General features: G+C 48.2%; 2 protein-coding genes across 6 annotated transcripts; one reads left to right on the top strand and one right to left on the bottom strand.

The window, feature by feature from the left end:
- The first annotated feature begins 3,574 nt into the window (after positions 1-3,574).
- On the top strand, positions 3,575-10,607 carry SERPINF1 (serpin family F member 1). 5 transcript variants are annotated; one of them, XM_027889995.1, is made up of 9 exons: positions 3,581-3,682; positions 5,214-5,230; positions 6,153-6,238; positions 6,643-6,841; positions 6,919-7,074; positions 7,888-8,091; positions 8,851-8,993; positions 9,618-9,828; positions 10,199-10,607. In XM_027889995.1, the coding sequence occupies exons 1-9, from the start codon at positions 3,600-3,602 to the stop codon at positions 10,456-10,458; spliced, it is 1,359 nt and encodes a 452-aa protein (XP_027745796.1). In that variant the 5' UTR covers positions 3,581-3,599; the 3' UTR covers positions 10,459-10,607. The 5 variants fall into 5 exon arrangements, with proteins under 5 accessions (XP_027745797.1, XP_027745796.1, XP_027745799.1 ...); XM_027889996.1 differs by lacking the exon at positions 5,214-5,230 and having other exon boundaries at positions 3,575-3,682; positions 10,199-10,606; XM_027889998.1 differs by lacking the exons at positions 3,581-3,682; positions 5,214-5,230 and adding an exon at positions 5,492-5,516 and having other exon boundaries at positions 10,199-10,606.
- A 486-nt stretch (positions 10,608-11,093) lies between these two features.
- Positions 11,094-18,631, bottom strand: SMYD4 (SET and MYND domain containing 4). Its single transcript, XM_027890000.1, has 10 exons — positions 18,501-18,631; positions 17,552-17,699; positions 17,088-17,177; positions 15,009-16,158; positions 14,031-14,213; positions 13,575-13,741; positions 13,124-13,259; positions 12,575-12,691; positions 12,117-12,240; positions 11,094-11,411 (listed from the first exon to the last, which is right to left on the bottom strand). Exons 1-10 carry the CDS (start codon positions 18,629-18,631, stop codon positions 11,261-11,263), a joined length of 2,397 nt encoding a protein of 798 aa, XP_027745801.1. The 3' UTR covers positions 11,094-11,260.
- Between the last annotated feature and the right edge of the window lie 112 nt (positions 18,632-18,743).

The raw sequence follows: 18,743 nt of genomic DNA, 5'->3' as shown, positions 1-18,743 counted from the left end.
TCACCTGCCAAGTGTGCACAGGATGCTCTCTGGGTCAGAGCTTGCTGCGTGAGATGCCAGAATTCCCTGAATTAGGGCATGAGCTCAGTGGCACAGGGTCAGGAGTGTACTTTGCCTGTGAGCAGCAATGCAGGGATAAGTAGTGATGTGACAGCCCTTAACCTTTCTCTTGGGCAAAACCTGACAATTGCTGGGATCTGCTCAGAGAGTCAAAGGTGCTGACCTGGCATCTGTTACTGCGAGTTGCCCTTTATTGGGATACTCCTGACTCCACAGCACAGTGCTGTAGATGGCTGGGAGAGCTTCCAGGGAAAGGACAGCAGATTTTGACACCTGTAGCTGAATGTCCTGAACGTCCAAAAGCTGAATGCTTTAGCCCTGTTTTGGCAGAAGACAACATCCTGTTACACCTTCACCTTTGTCTGAGACGGGAACAGCCCATCGCAAACCCTGAAATGAGTCCTTGTTCCAAGGCAGCGGTGAACTATCATGAAAGCTCATAAGGCCCTGGCACAGGCTGCCCAGAGAAGCTGGGGCTGCCCCATCCCTGGAAGTGTCCAAGGACAGCCTGGACGATGCTTGGAGCGAGTTGGGATAGTGGAAGATGTCCCTGTCCATGGCAGGAGATGATTTTTTGGAGCGAGATGATTTTTAAGGTCCCTTCCAACCCAAACCATTCTGTGATTCTGTGAAAGAATCTTGGGAACCCTCCACCCAACCGAGCCATCCTACCACTTAAAAATATTGGCCTAACTCAGCACAGCCTGCCATGCTGCAGCTATTTCTGTTCAAAACAACTCCTGTCCATAGTAGATTCTGGTTCCAAACCCCCCCCAGACTTTGGGTAAAAAGGATGGTGCTCTGTTTTTGTGAAACAGCAGTTACAGAGCCCAAGGGCCACCCTTCTGGCAGTGTTTTCCTTGCTCGGGAAGTCTGCCTTCCCTCAAAGGAAGGAGCAGAATGCTTCTGGGAGCCTCCGTCCCTGAATAGTCTGCACCATCTGCTGGCATAAGAGAAGGACTGACTCACTAACCACGAATTTTGGGGATACAGGAGACTTTGGGGAATAAAAAGTCCTGGCTCCAACCTGCAATTATGCATTTCTCCCAGTCTAAAAGGGGAAGAACGGCTGAAGATAATGCCTACCCCTCTAACCAGTGTAATGACACATGCCCTTCAAAAAGAGGCTGTAATTACAGGGCCAGGCAGTTTTAACAAGTAAACCCACAAGAATTCAGCCCTAGTACGAGGGTACAGCTCTAGCCCACAGGGAACATTTTAGCTTATTTATTTATACAGATTCATTCCTAACATTCAGAAATACCATTCCATGCCCTAGGTAAGTCTTGCTTTGGCTACTGTAACCTCCCTGAATGCACCACCCTGTTGCAACTGCAACCTCTGCATAATTTGAAACTCAAGTCTTCCTTTTGACGCCTCTGCCCTCCAGCTCCCCCTTCTATAAAGTTTTTTCCCTTGTTCTCAGTTTCCTGAACAGCTTGGTTCTTATTTCCTATTTTCTGTCTTGCTGCCATCACTCCTCCTCCAAGCTATTCTTGTCAAACTATTAATTTCATCTTATTTGACAGTACAGCAGCCCTCCACGACTGTGCTTCGCTCAACAAATTATCAGTTACACCAACCATAAGACTCTTTTTCACTCCACCGGCTTTCCAGAAGAGGCAGTTTGTAAAATGCAAAGTAATATTAATGTCTCTGCTCAGGAATTTCCACTTTGCATTGCTAAAGCTTTCATTTTGACTGAGCTGTACTCTGAAAAGACATGACTAGCACAGGGCATCTGCTCTATCCATCTGCACCGCTGGCTCAGAATATCAAATAAGTCTCAATATCTTTAATATTAGATGTATTTTTTCCTTACTAGAGCAAATTCATATCATCAGTACTTCCACAGCTGAGGTGAGCAATGTTCAGACAGCATATTGAACCCAAACCAGAACAACAGTAAAATGTTTGTATTGATTTAACAAAACTGATTTTGTTAGATGAGTTTAATGCACCATTTCAGGGATACCCTTCACCTACAGGAATAAAGCTGGTCTGTAATAACATTCTGTGCAACTACCACTCTGATTTAAATGGTTCAAAATGAAACCTGTATTTAAACAGATGGGTTTTCATTTGAAGATAGAGACGAGACATAAAAACTTCTATAGTGGTCTTTCCAATAAAGGGCATTTTAATACCGCAAATAAGGTTTCGAAAAGAGATGAAAACCACCAGAAAATATCTCCACAGCCAACACCCCAATTCCTGGGCCGAGGATGGAACACTAACAAGTACAAACATCTCTCTGCAGATGATTTCTTACAGAGCAAGCTGAGAAGCAGCTGAAAGCAGAGCTGTTACTCTTCTTGCTAGAAAGGGTCACCTTTGAAGCACTGACTAATCAAAGGGCAGACGACCTGGTTTGCTTTTCCAGCTTGCCAAACCAGCAGCTAATGCACCTCTAAACCCATCCTTTCCCCTTTGCTGAGTGCAGCACACATGAGGAACTCCTCATTACCTGCCAGCAGCGAGCCTGGCAGCACAAAGAGATATCCTGGTTCAAGACTGGGGGCACTGACAGTACTGCCTACAATTTACTTCCAGCATTTCCAAGTAGACAAACAGCTGGATCAGGTTAGCTACGTGTCCAGTTAGCCCAGTATCCTGGCTCTCCCAGTAGCCAGTAACAAATGACTGGGGAGAAGAAAGCCAAGAATGACTAAGGACAAGGAAAACCAACTGTTCTCTGGTTGTACTGCCCAGCTGCTGAGTCTGATGTTACATCTGACCATTGTCAGCCTTCAGGGGACCTTGTCTTCCACTAATTCGGTTTGGGTTGGTTTTTTTACCCTCAAGTCTGTTTATCTTTCATGTTCTGCAGAACCTAATAATAATGAGTTTTACAATTTAATACTTATTAAAAATACATTCTCTTGATTTAAATGTGCACTGATGAGTGCTCCCCTTGAGTCTTCTGTTGCAAATAATAATGAAACCCCTCTGCCCCTTTTCTTTCTCCAGATCATTTGTCATTCTGTAAGCTCCTACAAGACTCTCTTAATTCATCTTTTTTTAACAAGTCCTTCGCTTTTTAGCCTCTTTCTTTTCGGCCAAAACCTTTAAGCCAATTATGTTAATGATTCCTTGTTAACTAGTAACTATCACTGGATACAAGCAGTTTAGAGCATCTTCCCCTTAACTGCCTTAAACAACAGAATCCTGCTTCCACTTTGCAAGTCTCTCCATTAGAGCTTGGACATAAATCCATAAATCCATTAAACACTTCTGCATTAACCATACCTCTGAGACAGAAGAAATTCCCTGATGTGACATGTGGCAAAACTGCTGGGATAAAAACCTTGCTGAAACAGGGCAAGGAGCGTTCGCCTCTCCAACCTTTGCTTTACCCACTACACTGCCCTGAGCACAGGGAGCACATTTGTTTTGGAAAAAAAAGGTTAAAAAATTAGTGCAATTCAGGGGGAGGGTGGCAGCAGCGGAAAATGGGAGCAGAGCACTTTAAGAGAGCCCTGGGAAGCTGTAACCTGAAGCCTGCCGAAGGCTGGGCTGGGGGGAGCAGCAAAAAGCAGATGTGGCTGCACCAAACCCACACTGTCCTCGACTCGCACCCGCTGGGAGCCCCTGACAGCAGCGGCAGAGAGGAGAGCCCGAGGTAAGGGACAGCTCAGGGCAGCTCAGCTGTGCCCACTGCCAGCGGTGAGGGGAGCACAGGGCAGGGGCTGAGGCTGGGGAGCTCTCAGAGCACCTGGGAAATGGGAAGAAGGGTTCTTGTGCAGGTGTTAAAAAGTGTGATTCCCACCAAGAGACCTCACCAAGGACTGGGAGCCACCAGCACCAGCTTTGCCTCCGGGGCTGAACTGCGCTTGGGAACGGGTGGTTTTCTGCCTCTCACGCATCTGCCTTGCAGCTTTTTCTCTGTGATGGTTACAAGTTTGGTGACAGTCAAATCCTCTAGAGCCGATAGCTGCAGGATGCTTCAGGAGTGCTGTGGGGTGGAACGAGCAGAGTGAGCAGTCTGAACTCATGGCTCATGTTTCACAGCACCTCTAAAGTCAGAAGCGTTTATAAACGATGTGAGACTTGTACCACTGTAGGTGGAAAGTGAAGTATTTCCTTCGCACCTGCAGGCCTTCACAAACCAACAACTCCCAGACACAAAGTACCTTCTCAGCTCGTTTCTCAAAGCTTTCTTCCTGTACCTTCCTGACTGTAACATCACATGCGGCTGCTCCCTCTCTTCTCTTTAAAGACAGCCACAGATTTTAATATCGTGCCTGAAACATCCCACCTCTCTCCAACCAAATTCTTTTCTCTGCGTTGCTGGCTGTGTGCTAAGAGAAATACAAATAGAATCCAGATGTTCAGGCCAACTCAAACGCAAAAGGCTTTGTCTTTTTTAAAATGGAAATTGCTTTTTGGCAAAGTTGGAGAAATATGAAGCTGGTGACACTACTGGCAAAAACAATACAATCTGCAAAACCAATCTCCGCTCTCATGCTCCCAGGAGCTCAGTGTAGTTGGAAGCAGAGGTTGTGTTGAGGTTTTTTTTTTTCTTCAGAGAAATGCAGAGAAATTATGCTCCATGGAAAACCTTCATCTCTAGACTAGACTGGGCCAAATCTCTTCCTCTCAGCATGGAAGAGTGCAGCTTGGTGCAGGCATCCTCACAGAACCCTCGCTAAGGCCTGTTTAACTGAGACTCATGCAGGGCTTCTGTCATCTCTCTTCCAGCATGGTGCCTGTTCACTGTAAATCTCTGCAGTGATAGGAGCAATCCCAACATTACATCCACTGTCATACCACCAAATGCACTGGTCTGTTGCAGATAATAAATTCCTCTTGATCCACATCTTCTGCACCAGAAACCTCATCTACTCAGCAGCTGGGATAGCAGCAGGTCGCAGGATGCAAGTGCACGGGGAAAAGAGGGTACCACTTCTGTGTTGCACTGACTGAACGCAGATGAAAACTTAAAACCTCCACTGTGGTGCCTTTTTCTCCATGGGAGAGCTGCCTCCAGAAGAAAAGGCAGGAAAGGGAAACAGCAAACTGCCTTTCACTCTGCCTGCACTCTGGGTCCCGAACTGGGGCTGTTTGTAGCCACGTGTATTTCTAGCAGCAGGCGTGTTTTCTTTACAGCTGGAGTTAATCTGAAACACATGTTCTTTCTCTGATTTCTCTAGATGCCTGGATGACAAGGGTTAGTTAAATACAACCCTCTTCCTTTAATTTCTGGGAATCTATCTAAACATTGCTTCAGACCAGCCTCGGTGGCATCTATTCTCGGGGGCATGACACTGCAGCAGCTCTGGTTCACCCACAGCAAAAGCCTGGGTTACTCGGTGCCCTTTGGACCAGACAGATCTGTCTGGAAGGGCCACAAACACCACTACTGGAGTGATGAAAAGTGGATTCCACAGAAGGAACTGCTTTGGGGAGCTTGGTACTTTTCTCCCACCTCTGTTAAAAAGATTGAATAAGCCAAGGTCTGTCTTTCACTTCTTCTCTAGATCTGGCGCAGCATTAGGTATTTACTCCCCCTCTCCTTATTGTCTTTTAAGAACACTCTTCTATTTTACTTGATCAAATTGCAAATAAGAAGGAAAGGATGCACACAGGCTGTGCAGCCTTTCAGGTACATGCAGACGCAAGAAACACGGCAAAATACTAACTGAGGCAGGTAACTTGTGTAGCAGAGCAGTAACCAGTCAATGCTGCCTTCTGCTCTGTTAAACAATATGGATTTGGTACCTTTTATAAATGGAGACTTGGATTCTTTTAAGCCTCAAACTCAGAAGAAACGATTTGGTGCTTTTCTGGACCCTGGCACTCAGTAACTGCCAACATCAGTGTGGTTTGGGCCACACACATCTGCTTTTGTGCTCAGGCACACCCACACTGTGCGTTTGCCCAATTTTAAAGTCACTGGGGCCAGGCTGGCTGGGTACTTCCAACTAGAGAATAAAACTTGGCTAAGATCAGGTGTGTGTTTCACAACTGGAAGGACAAGCAGCAGCATGTGGCACTGCAGTTCCCGTCACAACCAGGTACAGTGAATACTACTGGTGGAGGTGTATTTGCTCGGTTGCTCAAACTCTCTCTGCCATGTTCTTGCCCTGTAGGTTCAGGCATGCAGATTCCAGTGGTTCTCCTTTTCCTGGGTCTCTTAACTGTCCCAAGCAGGACCCAGAATTCAGCTACTGAGCAGGTGAGTAGGAGATAACAGGCAAAGAATGAGGGAGAGATGCTTGGAGCAGGTAATTTAATTTTAGAGAATCTTATGCAAGGATTAAGCACTACCCTCCCAAGTTACTAGGATTTTATTTAGCAGCATAATGAGACTAACTCCTGCTTTACCCAGATAAAACCACAGTAGTTACATCAGGGGATGACCATGAGGCAGAAATAGTGGATTCCAAATTCAGTGGTGCCTTTGGCTTTACTGGGACACCTTCAAGCAACTGTTCCCACACTCACCTCCAACATTAAGCCAGTATTTCTACACATCACAGGAGAGCATCTGTAGACTGTTTGCCTTTGACATGTTTATCACAACTGCACCTGCCCTTTGCAAACTGCGAGTCTAACCAAAGCGCTCCCTGTGCCTGCCAGAACTCTGCCACCGCTGATGGAGCCAACGCTGGCGAGGAGGAGGAAGATCCATTCTACAAGACCCCTGTAAACAAGCTGGCAGCTGCAGTCTCCAACTTCGGCTACGACCTGTACCGCCAGCAGTCCAGCCGCACAGCCACTGCCAACGTGCTGCTGTCTCCCTTCAGCCTGGCTACTGCACTTTCTGGTCTCTCACTCGGTGAGTCCTTGCCCACTTTCCTCACATGACATTTGGTTTGACAGGCCACCCCTCACCGTTGGTGCTGCTCTTGGCAGGTGCCGGGGAACGAACCGAAAATGTGATTTCTCGTGCTCTCTTCTACGATCTGCTGAACAAAGCCGAGGTCCACGACACTTACAAGGACCTCCTAAGCAGCGTGACTGGACCAGAGAAGAGCATGAAAAGTGCCTCCCGCATCATCTTGGAGAAAAGTAAAAGTCCTTCTTCTTTTCTCTTACATTTTACCTAAATAACTAGCCACAGGTAGTTATTTAGCTGTGTGTATACACACACAAACACACATGCACAGCACTAACAACTTTGGCTCTGACAACCTGCTGAGCCAGGATGCAGACAGCGCATGGAATGCTCTTGCTGCTTCAGAAAAAGCCTGGAGAGTTTGTGTGCACTTAAATAAAAGACCAGACAGGCACACAAAGACAATGATGATGGAGTTAACAGGCAAAAGTCCTAAAAAGAAACTTGCTGAGAATTTTGCCTTCACTCCAGGCTGTCTGGCAGGTGTTGCTGGCTTCCAGGAACCACAGATCACATTTTCTATTTGTGATAACTTTCAGCCATATTCCTTTGTTTAATTCCTTGCAGAGCTATTTTAAATGTCTGCTCTTGGCATGCAATAAACATCTGCTGAGAAAGCTAAGAGCTATCTTTTGGAACCTGCTGGTTCCAAGAATCCAATAGGTTGAGTAAGCTGTACCCATAAAGCAGGCTGGAGAAAGAAGAAAGGCTGATGTTGGAATAGCTGTGTCCAAGCCTTCGGTTCTTATCTCCTTTTTTCACTTTTCAGAAGAGAGTTATCCCCCACTCCAGCACGGGTGGCTGTAGGATTTGGATCGGTTTCCTCGATGGGCCTTCAGTCATTCTTCTTCAAAGCAGGTTTCTGTATATACACAGCCACAGATATGTTTTGAGAGACCTGCTGCTGGGTTTTGGATTGCAGTCTGCTGTCTTGAGATTGTTTTGGTAAGGGAGCTAGCTGCAATATCCATGTTTTTGTTCCCCAGGACTCAGGGCAAAGCCTGGATTTTACAGCCAACTAGAGAAGTCCTACAAGATGCGTCCGAGGGCGCTAAGTGGCAATACCCAGTTAGACCTGCAAGAAATCAACAACTGGGTCCGGCAGCAGACAAAGGGAAGGATTATGAGGTTCATGAAGGACATGCCCTCAGATGTCAGCATTCTCCTTGCTGGGGCTGCTTACTTCAAGGGTAAGAATGTTGTGTACTTGGATACAGAGAGAGTCCATTAAGCGTGTGTGAGAAGAGGAATGCTCTCAGTTCCAATAAAGCAAACAGACTGCCAGAGACACAGAGTGTGAGAAGAAAGTGTTTGAGAATGTTTAGTAAAGAAGAAAAAACACACACTACCTGAACAAAAACAATCCTGAGGGAGGAATTATTACTCTTAGGAAGCTGAGTCTTGATCTGTTCGCAGTAAGAGACCAGAGAGGAAAGTTTAAGCTCACAGAACTCCAGAATATCACCACTTAGGGAAAGCACAGCTCAGAGTGTCCTGAGCCTTTTTACCACTGTAGAGGGAATGGAAGGAGATACTAGAGAGCTGTTCTAAAACATGCTGTAAGCCAGTGTCCTGGAGAATCATTGCTTAGAGACGAGGAGCAAAATAAAGGGTGGGGAGAGATGCACTTCATATGCATTGACACAATTGTTACCCTTTAAAATAGTTTTGTAATTACATAAGGAGACATCAACTTCCCAATAGCTACTCCACCCATACACTGGCTTGATTATTTATTTGCCATTTAGCCAATTCTCAGATTAAAAGGAGGGGCCGAAGATGGCAGTAAATCAGTAGCTCCAATCAGTCTATTTCTATCCCTGTTACGCCTCAACTGCTAAAGCACAAATACTGTATATTAAAGCACAAGATTATTCAGCCACAGACATAAGCCTGGCCTCATATACTATTATTCCAGAAAATCCTCTGTTTTATGTTTTAAAAAACAGGGACGTGGAAAACCAAGTTTGACACCAAGAAGACGGCCCTGAAGGATTTCCATCTGGATGAGGACAGAACTGTGAAGGTGTCCATGATGTCAGACCCCAAAGCCATACTGCGATATGGCTTTGACTCGGAACTCAACTGCAAGGTCAGAGAGCAAATATTGCATAAGATCTCCTAAAACTACTGAGGAGCAGGTTCAGCTACACCCACCTGTTAACCCATTCCAGAAGACAGCCTTGCTCCTCCCATCAGCTAGTTTTGCAATCCCTATTTGGAAAGGCAGTATGTTGATTCTTAGGATATCCTGCTTCTACACCGGCTATGTGACAAGCACTGCATAATTTAAATAATGCCCAGGTCCTACCAGCCTGTATTGCTTGACTTAAAGTTGGGCAAGAAGGGCAGGGCACACTCCTTAAAACTTTTCCATCTCAGCTCTTTCAACCAATCTTTTTCACTGTAGCATAAACTCAAAGGTGTTCTAGCTGAGAATCCCCCACAGCAGTGCTGCAGGATTCAACAGGCGAGAGAGCACTTGCCATGTAACAGCAGGAAAAGTGCAGCATGGGTGGATGGAAAGCCTGGGGAAAAGCCAGAGGGGTCAGGAAGCATCATGTTGGATAAAAGCAAACAGGGAGGAAGAACAAATGTTAACTGGAAAGGCTGACCAGGCACTCAAGATTCAGGACTGTGCCTGGTACAGGATGGGTAAAACTGTTTACGGTTGATGTGACCCTTTCTTCTTTCTCTCTTATCTCTGGCTTTGCAGATTGCCCAGCTGCCACTGACAGAGGGAATCAGTGCCATGTTCTTCCTGCCTACCAGGGTGACCCAAAATATGACTCTGATCGAGGAAAGCCTCACTTCGGAGTTTGTCCACGATGTAGACAAGGAGCTGAAGACAGTCCATGCTGAGCTAAGCTTGCCCAAACTAAAGCTGAACTATGAAGAGGCACTTGGCAGCACACTAAAGGAGACAAGTATGTACATCACACCCCCTTTACAGACTGCCAGGGCTCAAAGCAGTGGGCAAGTTGCTTCCTGCTCTCAGAAGAATATGAAGCCGGTGGGTTATTAGTTAGGTCAGTGTGCAGAGATTTCACCAGCAACTAAATCATCTTGTCCAGGACTCCTCAGCTTTTTATCACATCTCTCCACCAAGCTCGTACAATGCTTCTGAGATTGAGAGGGTGAAGCTGAGTACAAACAGGTGTAAGCTGCTCCTCTCTGTGCCCCCAGTAAGCTGTGCCAGAGCAGCTCCGTGCCCTCCTGGATCACAGCATTAGCAGTGCTGCTCCCCCACCCGCCACCCATGCTCTCAGCTAATGGAATTCTCTTTCTTTCCTCCAGGGCTCCAATCTCTTTTCACCTCACCCGATTTCACCAAGGTTTCTGCCAAGCCTCTTAAGTTATCTCATGTGCAACACAAGGCAATGCTGGAGCTTAGTGAAGATGGGGAAAGATCCACACCAAATCCTGGGGTGAATGCTGCTCGTCTGACCTTCCCCATAGAATATCACGTGGACAGACCTTTCCTTCTTGTACTGCGAGATGATACCACCGGAACCCTCCTCTTTATTGGCAAGATCCTGGATCCCAGGGGTGTTTAGATCCCATCACAATAATCTGCAATGGTGGGACCCAAATGGAAAGGGTGGTATTGGGAGGGATACTGACTCCCTGCTCTGCTGCACAAAGACACAACTTGCAAATCTTATGCCTTCATGCTGCAATAAAAGAGCTTTTGCTATTAATCTCAGCAAGGCCCAGTATTCTCCCTTGAAAGATTGTCTGCCTACATCCTCTGCCTTCGCTCCCCGTTTTCCCAGTGAGCCACAATGCAGTTCTGTGGCCCGAAAGCAAGAAATATCTGGTGTATACTGCATTCTTCCCTATCCTGCTTTCCAACCTCACACCAGTTTTGATACTGAATCCCTCATTACTGACAGACCTGTGCTGGATCCCTCCAAGTTCTGCAGTGCCCCCTCTTACAGATTGTAATTTTGCACTTCCCAGCCTGCTGCCTCACCCCTCCCAACGATTTACATTTGACACCGGCAAGAAAAGTGTTTCACAGTATCAAAAATAGAAGGCAGTGTGCTCTGGATGACTGTATGTTCATAATGCTCAGGGTACCACACAGGGGAGAGTCACACTTCATACACAAGCAACTCAAACATTTGCTTCCAGCCCACACGTAGAAATTATACAACAGCCTCTATTCCCACCATACCACACAGACCTCTCACGTTAGAATTGGTCATTTTATTTACAACAGCCTCACTAAAGAGCATTTCTGATTTCATTCAAGTTGCTATTACACGATTTTCCAGCTTGTACTACATGACTACCTTACCACATGACACTTAGCTTTGATGAAAGATCACATTGCAGCTTCCTTTGACAGGGAAATTAAGTCCTCTGAAGGATGCTTCTGGGAAGCTCTGACAGACAGGTCTTCATCTCTTGTAGTTCCTGGATCTGAGCACTCTGAGGACCACAGTGCACTGACAAAATCTCCTCTGCTCTTTGAATCGTGCTCAGAGCTTCAGAAACTGCAAATCTGAAATAGGAAGATAATAACAGACTATGCAAAATACTTAATTCAGCTTCTTGACTTACACAACCTTTAAGCCCTTTCTAACAAAAAACCTAAACCTGTTCATGGGTACAGATCCCACCCTCCCCTGCCTTTCAGCACCAGCCAAATCGTGTGCAACTTCAGCTGTAAAGGGAGCATGAGGGGGAGGAAAAGGTAAGGAGATGGACAAAAACTGAAAACATTTTTTTGAGTATAGTCATCCCCTATTTCCTCAGTGCAGCTCCCACTAAAATTAATTCACTTAAAGGGAGGTGTTGTGAGAAGCTTTTCAGAAGCAGTCCAGGGATTTCCTCGACAATAAAGCAAGAGGATTTCATTCCCTCCTTTGAGAAGATGTCAGCAACATTATACAACTGAGGTATATACACCAAGGGTGATGAGTTGTCAGAATAAAATGATTGAACAGGGAATAAACTGAGCCAGGGAGAAGCGAAAAATAGACAGGCAGAAGCAGAGAAAACAGGTCCAAAGAGAGCCATGAGGAATAAAGGAACCCCAGTGGGGTTAAGGAACTTGCACTTGTGTCATGGCCAACTTTGGTACCTGTGCCAGATTTCCCAGAGTCCTGTGAGACACCCTCAGGGTGCCAAGGACCACCTGCCATGATACTGTGTCAGACACACAGGAGTGGTGAAGGGAAGGGACAGAGGATGAAACCAAACTTACCCATTGAAAAGTATTTGTGCCAGCTTGAAAAGCTCATGACCTGTTTCTACACTTGATGGCCCATGATGCATTTCCACAATCCCAATACTCTTCTTCAGGTGTCTGGCTGCTTCCTGCCACTTCCCTGATGGAAAACCAGACCAAAACAAAAAATGAGAAACAAATAAATATTTTCTAGAGTTATCACCACCCAAAGAATGTGACAGCATTATGCACAATGTGATCAACTATGTCCACAGCATTCTTGGAAGGCTGCTGACCTCAGAACCAGGACAGGCAATCTAGAAGAACATGAGATCACGTTATTGTTCACTGGCTGCTAGGAACACAGTTTTGGTCTTTCTGAGAGCCCTGCTGTCAAAACTAGGGAAAAAATGTAAGGGCCAGTCTGAGAAAAGGCTACTCATGTTAAATTCAAAGTTCAGGAAACATGGGATAATGAGAAGACAATGCCATACCAAGAGTAGCATAGACCTGTGCCAGATGGTCCTCCATCTCTCCCATCAGCAAATGCTCTGGAGATAAGAAGTTTCCAGCATCCATTTGACACTTCTGGAGCATTTTGATAGCCTGATCTATAATAAAACAGGTTATAAAATTCATTCTATGGACAATCTCCAGCTGTCCATGATCCATGAAGTAAAATCAATCTGATCTCATCTTTGCATCTTACACAGGTAATTGGGATTTGATTGGAATTCTACTCTGCTTATTCTACCCCAGTGTAGGCCCAATTCAGCCCAGGAAAGCAAGGCCTGGGAATGCCTAATTCCAGTGTTACCCTGCGTTCTTTTTATTTAATTACTTTACCATGGAACAATGTGTGACTTAAGAGTAATACCCGGATCAGGGGTATAAAAAACTTAAAGCTGAAGTCCCCAGGGACACCAGGCCCCATGCCATAAGACCCCAAAGGCCTGAGCAACAGTGCCATCTCATGGCTACAGCTTTGTGTCCTGACATGTACTCCTGAGCTCCTGACCTCAGAGCAGAAAGCTGAGCCTTACCAGCCTTCCCGTCCCTTAGCAGGTCCAAAGCTTTCTTCATCTGTTGCTGAAGATCCTGTAAACGGCATGACAGGTTCTCTCTGCTGACTGAGGTTGCACAGGCTTCGTTTGAACAACAAAGCAGGTCTTCTTCTCCCTGTGGAAATCCTCCCTGTGATCATTCCTGCTCGTGTTCAACTCAGCACTTACTTTCCATCTCCATTAGCTCTGTATTGTGTTATAGAGATGCTAAATCGCTTTTCAGTTGTACCCATTAAACAAAGTGACTTTTTTGTAAAGTGCTATTAGCTTATTTGATTTTATAAGAAACAGTGAGATACTGTCCTGACTGTACAGTGGCTTTTGCCTTCTGAGCAGGGATTAAACTGAGGTCTTTAACTCTTGACTTTCCCAGAGACCCAAACCTTACACACCCCAGTAAGTTCCACAATCATAACTGTGGGAGAACTACCTGCATTGGAGCCCGGCATCTGGGACAGCAGAACGAGTTTCTCGTGGACACCACACTCTTGACATCAGACTCCAACTCATCAAGGCATGCCCGACAGCGACACTCAAAGAAATATTGACTGAGAAGCTGTTGCCTCTCAGCAGCTCTCATTCTACATTGGTGAGGCCCTGCAAAGGAATGGCAAGGGGTAGAAATCTCTAAGCAGGTACAGTTGTTAATATCAGAGTAAATGGATCTTTGTTATAATTGAGACCACATATATTTCAGAGAGCACATAGCTGGAGGCTGAAAATCCAACAGCAGGCTCAAGTGATAAAATTTTCTGTTGATATCTTTGGTCAAGGCTGATACATAAACAAGGGCTCCAGCAATATTATCGTATTATGGCATTAATAGCCACCAGAATGCCAAGGAATGATGTCTGTGCCTTGAGACAAACTCAGAGTTAATGCTTACCATAGCAGTGGAAAATCTCTTGGCCCCTTGGGATTGGCTGCGATGCCCTGACAGTGGCAGCTGTCCCACTAAAGGCCACGCTGGTGTTGGGACAGCACGAGTGGTTCAGGAGGCTGAGGACAGGAAAGAAGGCTGTCGCCAGGCGCACGGGCTTCTTATTTACAACAGCAGCATCTCCGGGCCCTGCACACAGGGATAGAACAGGCAGGTTGGGAGTGGATGCTCACAAACCCACGCAACTTCGGCAACGAGCGCCGTGACCAATCGCAGACAGCAGCAGGAAGGTTCCCGGTATATTGCTGCAATAAATAATGGTGAAACACGCTCTGCATGAGCGCCAAAGAACAGGCCAGCGTGGGACAGGCCATTAAATTTTAAGCAAGTCATTTTCATCTGCAGTGGGAGCTTTTTACAGCTGATAATTCAATCTCTTCGCTTCACACAAGCCGGATGAGCAAGGACAGGACGGTTCTGGGCTCCTCAGTACAACAAAGACAAGAAGGTACTGGAGAGGGTCCAGCAGAGGGCATAAAGATGCTGAGGGGTCTGGAGCATCTCTCTTATGAGGAGAGACTAAGGGAGCTGTGCCTGGTTAGTCCAGAGAAGATTGAGAAGGGACAATAAATATAAATATCTCAAAGGTGGTGACAAGAGGATGGTGCCAGGCTCTTTTCAGTGTTGCCCAGTAACAGGACAAGGAGCAATGGCCATGAACTAAAACACAAGAAGACCCACATGAGGAAGACCTTTCTTCCACTGAGGGTGGCAGAGCACTGGAACAGGCTGCCCAGGGAAGGTGTGCAGTCTCCCTGTCTGGAGACATTCCAAACCCACACGGACATGTTCCAGTGCCACCTGCTCCAGGTGACCCTGCTTTGGCAGGGGGGTTGGACTGGGTGACCCCCAGAGGTCCCTTCCAACCTTAACAATTCTGTGATTCTGTGACAAGAGAGAAGGACTTAAAAGTTTTTATCTTACCCAACTCCTGCATGACAGTGATTGCTTGTGCATTACACTGCAGCTGCAGCACGTGTCTCAGCATCGCTTCTGCCACAATCTTCAGCTTTGGAGACAATTCTTCCGAGGTTTGTTCAGATGACTTTGGTTTGGGCCACTGCTCAGATGATTCCTGATTCAAAACAGCAGCATGTAGGCCAGCCTCTTGCAGCTGTTTGCATATGGCTACTACACTCAGCGTGCAGAGGAACTTGTGTTCAGGGCTGTGCTGCTCAGCGTGGGGCAAAAGGTGGAACACAGCTTGGTAAGAACTGTGATACTGACCGCTGTTGTTACAACCAGGGATACCTCTGGCTCCAGCTCCTGCCTCTGGTGCCTCATTGAGACATTTGCACCCTGCTTTGAAGTTATGAGGGTTCTTGTCCCCGCTGTGGGACCCTTCCACCAGCCTGTTAACCTCTGCAAATCCTGCCAGTAGAACAGCCCTCAAGGCCACATGGCAGAAGACCCCCAGTGTGAGAAGCAGCGCCCCCAGGGAACACTCTGTCCTGTGGTACTGCTCCCACGCCACGTCTGCACAGTCCTGGCTGCAGTACTTTGCATAACTGCACCCCCGACAAGGCACCGAGGCCAAGAGCTGCCTCAGACAACGGTGGCAGTAAAGATCTGCATTAGTGACCCGAGTGTCCCACGCTGCCTCGCTGTCCTGCAGAGGAAGGCTCTCCCCAGGCCAGAGCACACTTACAAACGCCTCCTCTTTCAGCAGGCTCTGTCCTGGCACGATATCCTGGGAGGCCACCAAGTGACGTCCTCTCTCTGTATCGTAATTCAAGCTCAAAGATGAAGACGCACCTGAAATGCTGTCGTTCTCTTCCCAGATCTCTGACTTCCCTTGCATGTCAGCACGTGCTTCTCGTGCAGGCTCCGGACGCTTCTCTTTCTCATGTAATGTAACCTTCAGTTGACTTAATTTTTTTAGCAGTGTCTGGTGTGTAGGACTTGTCACGAGCCCATCCACATGGATTTTATTCTCCACCACGCTGAGGGCGTCTCCTGCATCCTGTAACCTCCCCAGGCACAGCAGACACTCAGCTTTCCGCAGCAAGACCTTGGGCAGCAGCCTGTCTGGATAGCCATAGCTTTCAGCCCTGGCAATGTCTTCCAAACAAACCTAGGAACAAAGACAAGGCCTTTTAAATGTACTTGAAAACCAGTTGAGACTCGTGCTCTTTTATTCCACCTATGATATTCTCATTAAAATATTCTGTGTGTTAATCAGCAAATTCCCTGTGCACAGCCAATCTGTGGCCCAAATAGAGGTTCCTGACATAGAAGAAGGAAAGGAGGAACCCTTCAGACAGTTGAAATGATGATGGATGTTTCAAGCACAGCTTGGGAAGCACATCTGATCTACAGTCTCTTGTTCTAACAACAAAATACCTGTTCTTGGGAGGTCTGCAGAGCACCCACCTGAACGCTGTGTGCAAACACTGTGCTATAACACCTCAGATGGTGCGTGGGCTCTTCCTTGTCCCAATCCTCCCTCTTACAGAATCACAGAATCGTTAAGGTTGGAAAAAAACCCTAAGATCATTGAATCCAACCATTAACCCAGCACTGCCAAGCCCACTACTAACCCATGTCCCCAGGAGCAATCTCTACACTCTTTTTTAGCACTTTCAGGGATGGTTACACCACCCCTTGACAGCCTATTCCAGGGCTTGACAACCCTTTTTGGGAGGAAATTGTTCCAAATATCTAACCTAAACCTCTCCTGGAGCAACTTGAGGCCATTTCTTCTTTTCCTGTCACTTGCTACTTGGAAAAACAGACTGACCCCCACCTGGCTACAGACTCCTTTCAGGGAGTTGTAGAGAGCAAGAAGGTCTCCCCTGGGCCTTTTTTTCTCCAGCCAGAGCCCCCTCGAGGTGCTCCTCATCAGACTTGTCCTCCAGACCCTTCCCCAGCTCCATTGCCCTTCTCTGGACACATTTCTACACACCTCTCGCTGCACAGGAGGGCTCAGCCCACCCTGTGGGAGTTTGGCCTTGCTTGGGGGCACCCAGGAGCATGGGAGGGTTGGTGCTTCCCACCACTTACCTCGAAGTGCTCCAGGTGGAAGAGGGCGGCAGAGCGGTTGGCGAAGCAGATGGACACCTCGGGGCTGCCAGGGGGCTCATGGGATGCTGCCTGTGGGGACCAGAGAACTGCTGTTGCCTCAGGGATCCCTCAAGGTCCCTCCCAGCAGGGGCTGTGGGAACCACCTCCCTGGGGATCCCTTTGACCATGAGAGGCTCTAGGACCTGCTTCCCAGGGATCACCTCATGGGAACTGCCCCTTGCCAGGACCTTCCTGGCCGTGAGGGGCTGTGGGACCCCCTCCCTGGGGATCCCCTCATGGGACCCTTTCGTCTGCGAGGGGCTGCGGGACCCGTTCCCTGTGGATCCCCTCACAGGACCCCTTCAACCATGAGGGGCTGCAGGAGCCCCTCCCCGGGGATCTCCTCATGGAAGCCCTTTGGCCAAGAGAAAGGAGTTGCCTCGGGGCTGCCCCACCGCACCCACCTTTGAGTAGAGCCTCAGGGCCACCTGGTACCGGCAGTGGCCGAATTCCCGGTTTCCCTGCTCCCGGTAGAAGCTCGCAGCCTCTGGCTCCTTGCCTGTGCACACCCGCTGGCACAACCGCAGCAGGGCCGCCTCCTCCTCCTCGGTCCTGCGGGACACGGGGGTCAGCACCACAGAATCACAGGATGGGTCAGGGACCACAGTGGCTCATCTGGTCCAACCTCCCTGCTCAGGCAGGGTCATCCCAGAGCACCTGGCACAGGTTCTGGAGCATCTCCAGTGAGGAGGACTCGACACCCTCGCCGGGCAACCTGTTCTAGCACGTGGTCACTGGACAGTAAAGAAGTTCTTTCTCATATTCACAGAATCGCAGAATCAATTAGGTTGGAAAAGATTTAAGATCACTGAGTCCAACCTATGACCACCTTGTCAACCAGACCATGGCACCAAGTGCCACCTCCAGGGATGGTGACCCCACCACCGCCCTGGGCAGCTCATTCCAATGTCTAATCACCCTTCGTGTGAAGAAATTCTTCCTAATATCCAGTCTAAGCTTCCCCTGGCACAGCTTAAGGCTATACCTGCTTCTCCTACCTCTAGTTGCCCGGGAGAAGAGACCGATCCCTCCTTTCAGGTAGAAACGTGGAATTTTCCCTAGTTAACACTTCCTGGACATCGGTTTCTGCCCGTCGTCCTTTGTCCTATTGCCTGGCACCCCTGAGCAGAGCCTGGTCCATCCTCTGACACCCTCCCCCTCCATTTAGATATTTATACACGTTAATGAGGGCCCCTCTCAGCCGTCTCTTCTCGAGGCTGAACTCAGCTCCCTCAGCCTCTCCTCACATCAGAGATGCTCCAGCCCCGCCGTCACCCTCGTTGCCCCGCGCCGTTCCCGCTCCGGGAGCTCCCTCTCCCTGTCGCACCGCGTCCCGCCCAGCCCGCGGCTCACCGCAACAGGTCTAACCCCAGGAGCACCGCGTCGTGAAGCGAAGCCGCCGCCAGCCGCTCCCTCAGCGGCGGGTCCAGCGCGGCCCAGCGCCGGGCGAGCAAGCCCCGCCACTCCGGAGCCGGCAGCGCCATCAGCGGCCCCACCGCTCCGCCACGGCCATGGCGGCGCCCAGGGGCGCCTCCGCGGCCAATTCCGGGAACGCTTCCGCCGTACAGGCCGGGCGGCCAATAGAAGCGCTGAGCT

Source organism: Empidonax traillii, unplaced genomic scaffold (assembly GCF_003031625.1).
Source record: "Empidonax traillii isolate 1590-97213 ecotype Southwest subspecies unplaced genomic scaffold, ASM303162v1 scaffold276:size1176444, whole genome shotgun sequence".
In the NCBI taxonomy this organism is placed as follows: domain Eukaryota; kingdom Metazoa; phylum Chordata; class Aves; order Passeriformes; family Tyrannidae; genus Empidonax; species Empidonax traillii.
Note: the sequence above shows the minus strand (reverse complement) of the source record. Positions and strands in the feature narration are given on the sequence as shown.

Coding starts and splice junctions, on each gene's coding strand:
- SERPINF1 (XM_027889995.1), top strand. CDS start 3,600: ATGTGGCTGCACCAAACCCACACTGTCCTCGACTCGCACCCGCTGGGA. Junction 8,994..9,617: donor ACTCGGAACTCAACTGCAAG/GTCAGAGAGCAA, acceptor CTGGCTTTGCAG/ATTGCCCAGCTGCCACTGAC. Junction 9,829..10,198: donor CAGCACACTAAAGGAGACAA/GTATGTACATCA, acceptor TCTTTCCTCCAG/GGCTCCAATCTCTTTTCACC.
- SMYD4 (XM_027890000.1), bottom strand. CDS start 18,631: ATGGCGCTGCCGGCTCCGGAGTGGCGGGGCTTGCTCGCCCGGCGCTGG. Junction 14,214..15,008: donor CACTGTCATGCAGGAGTTGG/GTAAGATAAAAA, acceptor CCCTGTGTGCAG/GGCCCGGAGATGCTGCTGTT. Junction 13,742..14,030: donor AGAGATTTTCCACTGCTATG/GTAAGCATTAAC, acceptor ATTCCTTTGCAG/GGCCTCACCAATGTAGAATG.